The sequence below is a fragment of the Grammomys surdaster genome, unplaced genomic scaffold (assembly GCF_004785775.1).
Source record: "Grammomys surdaster isolate TR1022 unplaced genomic scaffold, NIH_TR_1.0 126118, whole genome shotgun sequence".
Taxonomy (NCBI): domain Eukaryota; kingdom Metazoa; phylum Chordata; class Mammalia; order Rodentia; family Muridae; genus Grammomys; species Grammomys surdaster.
In genome coordinates, this window is record NW_021620926.1 from 3,032,013 (window position 1) to 3,042,193 (window position 10,181).

At 38.2% G+C, this 10,181-nt stretch overlaps 1 protein-coding gene across 1 annotated transcript; it reads right to left on the reverse strand.

Annotated features, from left to right (window-relative positions):
* Positions 1 to 6,983: 6,983 nt before the first annotated feature.
* Positions 6,984 to 7,508, reverse strand: LOC114611645 (keratin-associated protein 13-1-like). Its single transcript, XM_028756379.1, has one exon. It carries the CDS (start codon positions 7,506 to 7,508, stop codon positions 6,984 to 6,986), a length of 525 nt encoding a protein of 174 aa, XP_028612212.1.
* Positions 7,509 to 10,181: the final 2,673 nt, after the last annotated feature.

A 10,181-nucleotide genomic window follows, 5' to 3' on the forward strand; every position in this document is an offset into this window, starting at 1 on the left:
TTCACTGTCTGTAAAGAAGAGAAAAACAAAAGATAGAAGCTTGTCTGCTTTGTCTCTAGGAAAGTCAAAATTAAAAAAAAAAAAAAAAAAACCTGGCCCATAGTTTTAAAAGGTTCTTTAGAGAGGAGAAAACTAAACCTGATGAACTTGGCTAATCAATTATTAGGAATTTAAGTTAAAATTTACATCTAATACTGTGTAATATTTCTAAGTAATTAATGCTAGAGAGTAGGATTAGCTGTGTGAGACTGGAGCAAACAAATTTACAGATTCCATCATAAAGAAAATCTTAAAGGAGAATCTACACAGTCTGGAACACATGGTGAATGAACATGGAAGATAATAATGAAGTCAGTGTCTTGTATTTTTGACTCATTTCTTCTAAATCTAACCTTGGGAGTTAGAGATGCTGTCAGTGGGAAGTATGTCCTCTCATCTTTATCAACTGAATTTAGTCCCCAGAAATGTCCCATACAAACAGTATAATACATCAACTTTTATTCTCGACCTATGGTTAACTTTCTTTAAAATTTTACTTTGGAATTTTTACACTATACAGTCTCAGGACGTTGAGAAATTAGCATATGGAGTTTATCCAGACTCTGTACCTTGTTCTCACCATTGTTAACAAGTTTCCTAACCTCCACGATATCAAGTTAGAGAGCTGCTATTGGTAAAACAATATTCCCTGAAACTCAGAACTCATTGTGTTTTTTTAAGTCTAAACATGCATGCATTTGGATGAATGCTTGCCATTTATTCCATGTGTAGATTAGCGTAGTCACTGTCACAGTCTGCTTAGAGAACTGTTCCATTCCTGGTCAACTTGTCAGTAGAAAAATTTAAAAACAGAACTATCCAAGTCATTTTCATAGTGAGTGGCTCAAATATCACGCAATTACGTCTCAAATATTTGAAGACAAGAATGTCAATACCGAGGTCAGGGTTAATTTGGTTTCTTTGCGGGATAGCTGCCTGAGTGGCCAGTGCATATCTTCATGCTGTCACTTCATGTGACAGAAAAAGAGCTGTAGTCCCCTCCCCTTCCCCCAAGAGTCCTAATCGCATCTTATGGGCTCAACTTTAACCATCTCTTTCATCTCATTCACCTTAATTTCTCCAGAATGTCCTACTGCTGAATATCCTTACACTGGGAACTGAACTGAAAGATTTTTTTGAGGTATACAAATCACCGTTCTATACTAGTTATGGATCAGAAAATTAAGCTATATATTTTTCATGTTTACTACTGTGAAACATTATTTAACCTCATCAGTTAGGAACTTTGAGAGAGGGGCTGGAGCTAGTTCCACAGAAGAGTTCTTACCTGCTGTTCATGAGGCCCTGTGTTCAATCCTTAACACCACACTCACAATGAAAACATATAAAAGACAAAATACAACAATTAACATTTAACTGAGATTGAATCCCCCCATGGTATTTGATAAGATAAGGATCAAAACAAAATGTTATATCTGTGCATAATAATGTCTCTTTTCCCTTAAGTCACAAGCTGAAGCTGTAACAACAAAGAACATGAAATCTGAATGATTTCTACGGGACAGTACAGTAAGAAAGTCAGTCATGTAAACTGGCAATTTCAGGGCAGCTGCATTTGCTGCCCTAAAGCAGAGCACAGACCAGTAGGAAGCGCTGCTCTGCTGCACTTCGGTTCTGCCAGAAGAACTGACGTGTCATCACGACAAAACACAAATAAGTAAGGTTTTAGTGGAAACTGAGATGATGGGATTCTTAATTAGTTTGCCTGTGATGAATATTTCACACAGTGTGTTCTTCTGTATCCATAGGGAATGGTTCTGGGACACTGACAGTAACCCGTGTCCACATGTAGCGAAGACCTCATATAAAATATCACAGCATTTGCATGTATTCCTGACCCAATAGTCTTTCTGCTTTAAATCATCTTGCAATTATTAAAATTCTGAAAACAATGCCATTGCTGAAAAATTATTTTGTTATTACTTCTTTTTGAGTTCATTTATAACATAACTATATCATTTCTCCTTTCCCATTCACCCTCCAAATCTTTCCATGTAACCATGATAGCTCTATAAATGCATGCATGTGTTGATTGTTATTACGTGCAGACCATATGTATATAGGTATAAGTATATCTATATGCATACATATATTCCTATATTCAAACTGGGTCTTTATAATGTTACTCATATGTTTCTTTACAGGGTTGACCATTTGCTACTGGGTGATCAGTGGGAATAGTCCTTACTCTCATTACAGAAAGTTCTCTTTGCAACAGAATTACTTTTTATACTAAATTATTTAAATCAATAATGATGAGAATAATCTGTACATTTTCAGTATACAAGCAATTTTTTTCCGTGAATTTCCAGTCCATAGTTGAATGAAATTATGAAAATGGAACTTTGGGGACACCCAAAGTAGACATGTTTTCTCAATATACTCTCAATATATTATATTGTATTCTTTAACTGTTACATAGAATTATATAATAATTGTAACTATCATGCTTCAGAAAGCTGGATTAAACTCCCCCCAAATTATTACACTTTTTTCTGCTTCTGTAAAATAATTACTTCATGTAATCCTGGAAAAGATTTACCTTAAAATGAAAATTTATTAAAATTTAAGACGAGTTTTAGTTTACTAGGAAGTGGAGGGATAAACATTTAAGGATGTCTTTTATTTCTAAATGGGTACTTGTTTATACTACCATATGTAGTATGTTCAAGAAGTTCATCTGATGAAGGGAAAGGAAATGTCCCCATCTGCCAATGGCTGACCGACCGTATAGGGAGAATTTACCTTTGCAGTCATTTTACTTCTGTTCTGAAATCTAAGAATCTGTGTGGCAATTTGGTATGTAATCAAAATATAAACAGGATGGCTGGCAAGCCTCCAAATAATTTTCAGAAGAAAACAGGCTAGGTAGTAAAGGCAGAATCAATACAGGGAAAATTACAACTGTTATAGATTGAAAGTGTCCCCCACAAAGTGTCAAGGGCTCCATCCTTCTCCTCTGGGGCTATGGGAAGCTAGTGGAACTTATTAGCTCACAGGAAGACCATTAGTGTTATGTGCCCTGATCCTGGCTGCTCACCACACAAAAGCCAATAATCAGGAGTTGAGCTGACTACTGGTAGGGAGCTATCTGAATTTAACTATGAGCTGCCTTCTTGAGAAAATAAAAGGGCCATTGTTTGTAGTGAGGCAAAGGCAGTGGTGTTAGACTATGACCATAAAATAGAGATTCTGAGTAGGATCTTCAACATCCGGGACGCACATCTGCTTTCTTCTTCTAGTGGGACCCACCCAAATGGCTTGGATGTTGTAAAGTTTCTGTAAATTTAAAACAAACTTTCTGACTTTTTAGAAAGTGAAACCTCACAGAAAAAATTATAGTCTTTGTGTTAGTGAGCAGGACTAATGATTGTGTGCTGATAGTGTGTGAAGGCCACCAGATGTTGTGGGGTCTGTAAATTAAAGAGAAAATTTAACAGATACAAATCTTAATTGACTTCTCTTCAGAATTCACAATCGCAGGCAAGAAAGGGAAAGTGAGAGAGAACAATTTGAAAGTAGCAGCCACTACTTCACCCCTGGGGCTGTGAGCCTTGGAGAACCTGTTGGCCACCCAGCCCCACACCCACCCACCTCCCTCCCTCCCACTTCCTCCTCCCCCCTCCCCACCCTTCCTGCAGCTGCTGTGCCAGGTGCAGCTCTTAGCTGGTGTGCTTTTAACAGTGAAAGTAGAAGTCAAAACTTGGCAGGCATTTCACAGATATGTCTGTTGAGTTGGGAAATCACACCTTGTTGCATCTGGCTGTCCAGATTTTACAGTTTAACAAAAAAGAACGTGTAATATCCTGCCCACGAAATCCACACGATTCCCTTCTAAGTCTTTGGGTTCATTGCACTGTAAGTGCTTACCCTGGTGCTTTCCACACCCAGATGTTAGGAGGAAATGTGTTCTCTCTAGACATGAAATAATTCTTTAAAGACAGAAACAATTGTTTTGCTAAAGATCCAGCATTTTTTTACAAAAGAACCTGAAACAAAGTTAAAAGTCAAAACATACGTAAAGAGCTGAGTCCTGAACAAAGAGCTCTCACATCGCTTGAGAATTACTGTCAGAAAAATAGTAGATGACTTAAATGGGTTTGAAAACATCTTTTCCTGGGCGATATCTCCATTAGATTCCTGTCACCATCATCTAGTCAGCTGCTAAAGTAATAGCAGTCTAGAGCAGACAGAGAGGACACAGGATGTGAAAAATAAGAGAGAAATAAATGAGAGGAGATGAGAGAAAGGGAGGGATTAATTTATAAAATGTAGCACTGAAAGAAAAACAAATCAGTGAAAACTGCACAGTAAAGGGCAAATGAATCTAGACAGAGTCACTAGGTAGTTATTAGGCAGCGATTGGAGGATATAAAGTTTCATTCTTTTGTCTGATATCCTGAAATCCAAATGTAAAATTATTTAAATAATATTCTGTACATATTAATTATTTCTTAAGCAGCTAGTTCCCCAAATAACCACACCGAGACTTTAATATTTCAAAGCTTAGGCCTTAGCTGGGCAGACTCTCAGCTTGCTCATCTAAGTTAACCTGACTATCTAGCTTCATCAAATACACATGGGTAGGTATACCTCCCATAGTCATGACTCCCTCTTCTGCCATAGCTCCTGTAGAAAGGCATTCTTCTTTTTCTTCCCAGAGTTCCTTTCTTCCTTCCCAGAAGTCCTGCCTATTTCTCTCTACTGATTACTCACAGGCATTAGCCATTTACTGACCAGTTAATTTGGGGAGTAAGGTTTGCACAACAAAACTGTACATCAGAATTAACTTTTGAGCCAACCAGATCCAGGGGCAGAATTTAGCATTTGAATACACAACAGCACCAGACCAACCCAAACACCCAAATCTTCACATTGAGCTTTGTGTAATCAGAGTCTGCTCCTATAGCTCAGTGGCAATTCACCTAGCATGTACCAGGTCCTGAGCTTAATCCCGAGAGAACAAACCCGTGCTGTTGCATAATCACTATCTGCAATCATGGCAATTTTCAAGTGTGCCTGAGCTGTGTAGAGAAACCCTGCCTGAAAATGCTTAAATACTGTATTCTAATATAGGCATTCTTCATCTTCTTTGTTTTATTTCATCTTATTCTTTTACAAAAAACATTACGCTACCATGTAGTAACTCATTAAGTCATTAGATTATCTGTAGGAGTTGTCATCCTTTTAGTTCCTTCTATTATCTTATTGTTTATCTAAAATTTTAGGCAATATACTGCATAAGTCCTCACAGTAGATATCCTTGTCTTCATACCAGATTTAATTAAGGGAGATTGGTTGAAACTTTCTCCATTTAAGAGGATGCTGACTATAGATTTGTCATATACATTGTTGCATATATATTGCTTCTTAATCAAAAACAGTAAACCATTCATTTGTCCTCTCAGGGAATCAATAACCCCAAAAGAACTTAAATAATAATGATTCTATATACTTATACTTTCTTAATGTAACTAAAGTATCTGTGAGTCTCATATTCATGGGATTTTACAATCATGCATTTTAAATATGTAAAAATACATCATTGTTAAGCATATATATTCTTTTCTGGTCTAAATTTCTAAACACATACTAGTTTTATTTCATTGGATATTATGAATAGCACATACTTGTATCTTTGAATGAAAACAAAATGTCATTTTGTTTAAGGAATATCATCATCCATGTGTATTGATACCTATGGAGCTTCCTGAAGTTTTTCCTCCATCGATACTAAGGGACAGCTGTGTTGATTTCTCTGCTCTAAGACAGTATATGCCTCCTTCACTAGTCAGTTCCACCACCATTTCATTCTTATTGTTAACTCTGTCTCTCACACCCTGACAAACTCATTTTTCTCATATATTTAAAGGTAAACATGATTATTTCTACTGCCCCAAATTTCATGTTTTCGCTTATCATGTCAATACATCATGTGGTTTTTTTTAAAATTAATGTCGTGAGGGGTTTTTTGTTTGTTTGTTTGGTTGGTTGGTTGGTTTTAGTTTTTGTTTGTTTGTTTTTAGGTTTCACCATCTAGTTCATAGCATCCTGGGGAGCGCTAACCCAATGTTGTGTAGATCATGTAAGGTAAAAGCCAACTATTATTGTTAGCATAATGTTCTCTACTGAAAATATGAGCTGGCCATGTTCTCTTGGCGTCCTCCATGCCCTCTGACTCCTACAATCTTCCACCGTCTCTTCCACAGGATGGAAGACTTTTGCCTTGTTTTATTAATATCTTGTTTTGTCATGTTTGGATGTTGTCTCTGGGAGTCCTGCTCTCTTCTGAAGAGATGGATAGGGAGTAGATCTGTAAGTAAAGGGGGTTGTAGGGTTGGGGTAGGGGGCTGGAAAAGGGAAACTGTGGTAAGACTATATTATATGATAAAAGAATCAATTTTCAATAAAAAGAAAAAAAGAAAGAAAATATGAGTTGGATGACTCTTTCGTGAACATATTTTCAATAATACTGCTGAAAATTTCAGTAGGTCTTCACCCATCAGCTTATAGTCAGTGGAATGCTCAAAGAATATATCTCCATGTACCAACCCTGATACAATGTCCTAGGTAGATTGATTTCCTAAAGAAGGTAGTCTGAAAGTACCTAATCTCAAAGATAAATCACAAATCAAAACTTGAGAGTCAACAAAGAATCACAGACCACATTAGATGGAAGAATAAATGAATTTATTAGGTCAGATATAACTGAACTTTCACACACAGTCCAAGAATTTATGAATAGGTAATCACTCATTTCAAAAGACATTTGAATTTGTATTTTGGTTATTTGGTCATTTCTTAGTTGGATAGACCTTGTCTTGTCAGAGAAAGGATGCAGAGAAAGATTATTTAGCCTTATTGGAAAACCTTATGATAGTAGCACTAAGTTAACTCAGACAATTCATTTATAATCAGGAAGTTCAGCAACTTGATCTCAAGATGGTTGATCCACAGGCAGGTCTGTGACAAGAAGACTGGAAGTTTCTGGAAGTCACATAGGTTGGGTGACAGAATCCAGATTCATAACCAAAGGAAGGATAGCCACGGACTCTGTAACTCACAGGTCTAAAGCCGCTGGAGCCACAGCTTGAAGTGTAGATGCTCCTTGACCCATAGCCCAGGGAATAGCAGCTGCTGGACCCAAAACCAAGAGAGCCACCATATGTGGTCCTACAAGGGCTGCAGAAACTAGATGCACTTGGACAGTAGCAAGGACGCTGGCAGGAGCTGTGCACCACATGGGAAGTCTGGCATCTGATGGGCTGGAAGCAGTTCTGATGACAGCCATGGCTGAAAGAAGAACCCAGATGGCAATTTCTAGGAGAGCAGAAGTTAGTGCTGTGGGTCAGTTGGCGTGGGAAGGAAGAGCCACAGGAGGAGGGGTAGCATAGTTGACCTCCATAGGATCTGGAGGAGAAGCTTCCAGAACAGCAGCTGTAGGACATGTTGAAAGGTGAGGTGAGATCAGCTAGGTGTCAATGGGACAATGTGATTTGAATGACACGGTCAAGACAGAGGTCAAGTTATATATCCTCCTGAACTGGGTGTGTCCACATTCCACTGGCTCCAATCACCTCCCTCACCCTTCACATGAAAATACTTCCCTTGGTAATTAAGTTTATGTTTTCACACATTCATATATTGATTGCAGTTTAATCACAGTGGCACACAGTAAGAAGACACTCATAGTTTCTTTGCCCTGGAGTTTGCTTAGGTTTGACATTCATGGTTATAGCTTATCCTATTTCAAGTGTCTTCTTTTTTAATCCATGTATTTGCTGAGACTCTGCCCAGTACAAGGATTACATAAGCTCTCCATTTCCTTGACACTAAAAGTACTCAGTAGTTACTATGCAAGATCCTTTGTCCCTTTTGTTTTTCATAAGCGCATTGTAATGAAATCTTCAAATACTATATTTAGATTTTTTTCTGTTTTTAATGGATTTTTTTTATTTATTTCAAATGTTTTCCCCTTTGCAGGTCTACCCTTCAGAAACCCCCTATCTGATCCCCTCTCCCCCTGCTTCTATGAGAGTACCCACCTACCCACCCACCCACTCCTGTCTTCCTGCCCTGGCATTCCCCTACACTGAGACATCAAATACCCTCAGGCCCAAGGGCCTCTCCTCCCACTGATGCCAACAAGGCCATCCTCTGGTATATATGTGGCCAGAGCCGTGAAGCCATTATTAGACAAGTCTCCCCCTAGCATGTTGAACTAATTATTAAGAATATGAACTGTGAAAAAAAAAGTGAAGAAAGCCGGGCAGTGGTGGTGCACGCCTTTAATCCCAGCACTTGGGAGGCAGAGGCAGGCAGATTTCTGAGTTCGAGGCCAGCCTGGTCTACAGAGTGAGTTCCAGGACAGCCATGGCTACACAGAGAAACCCTGTCTCGAAAAAACAAAAAAAATAAAAACAAAACAAAAAAAAGAATATGAACTGTGAAGTTTCTATCAATGATTTTCTTCAGGACAGAGCTTTCTTATACTACGTTCACTTAAGAAATAATACGTATCACCCTTTGAGTAGAACTTTAAAGGGAAATGTCCTCAAAGATTTTTCTGATGAGTATGGTTTATAGTTTATGACCTTAATATCTTCTCCCTCTCCCTCTCTCTCTCTCCCTCTCCCTCTCCCTCTCCCTCTCTCTCTCCCTCTCTCCCTCTCTCCCTCTCTTCCTCTCCCCCTCCCCCTTCCCCCTTTCCCCCTCTCTCTTTCTCTGTGTGTGTGTGAAAGAGAGAGAGAGAGAGAGAGAGGGGGGGGGGAGAATAAACTTGTTTTAATTTAATTGTTTTGGTAGAAGAAATTGTTCTTAAATGAGATCATTTATGTACCCTTAAAATGCAGTTTAGAGACTGCTATTTTTTTCTAAAAATCTTAATTTTAGGTCTCAGAGTCAAGTAGATATAGAAACAAAATCTGACTAACCATGTAACCGAAGAGCTTAAACTACTCTTGCCTCACATCTCAGCCTGGCAGAAGAGTTCATCCTTAACTATGACTTCCTTAAGTAAAGCCAATCTGCAAACTGCAAATTTAACTCAGATTTGTCTTTAAAAGTAATCTATTAAGCTTGTTTATACCAACATGTAAAATCTAATAAATCCTTAGCTACCTTCCCGGATAATATTTGTACTAAATAGCATTCAACAGGAAGAATCTCTGCCTCAGTGATTTTTATACATTTCAAGAACAGTTGATTTTCTAGCTCCAGACCAAAAATGCCTGGAAAATCCATATTCAGATTAATGGGGACACAGACTTCTCATTTGCTTAGTGTCCATTCTTCTTCTTCTGAGACTGACATTTTATGGGGCTTAGCTAAGGGAGATGGCATTCCCAACTGTCATTGTATAGAAAGCCCCTTAAATGCTTGAGAATTAATATGCTTTATGCCAAGCACCCACCCTCTTCAGAGCACTTACTTTGTTTTATGATTATCTCTCCCATGCAGAATGCAGAGGTGGCATGCATCACACGAAGCAACCGTGTGCAATGGTTAAGCCATCATTCTGACTCACTTAAGTAAAATAAGCTCTGCTTTATGAATGGACACCTTTGAATTTCCTAAAGCACCGAGTGCCATTCTCTACACGTGGCACTCCTAATGACAGCTGTGAGTTCCTTCAGATTTAGAAGCAGCTTTGTATTATTAGAAGTTAATTCTATGAGGTGGGAGTGGGGGAGTGGGTGTTGAAGTTACAAAGTTCCCGCTTTCCAGGCTAGGTACCGATATTAGAAAATACAGACTAGAATTACTTGAGTATAAATCAATTCTAATTAACACAGCCACCACTCATTTGTAATTATGTTGTTATTTTTCATTAGAGTTATATGGGCACTTAGTAGAAATGCTAATAAGCAACTCATAAATCCTAATAAATATTTCCTTCTGAGTGGAAGAAAGGGCAGATCTAAGCAGCTTTAATAGCTCAAAAACGGATCCTGGAAACATGAAGATACTCTAAACTTTCTGTACACACAGGCAAGATGTTTAAGAAAAAAATCACTCTCTAGATAGGCATGAAAAATGTTACATCTTGGTAGCAATAATTTTGTACTTAGTAAACTCTCTCTCTCTCTCTCTCTCTCTCTCTCTCTCTCTCTCTCTCTCTC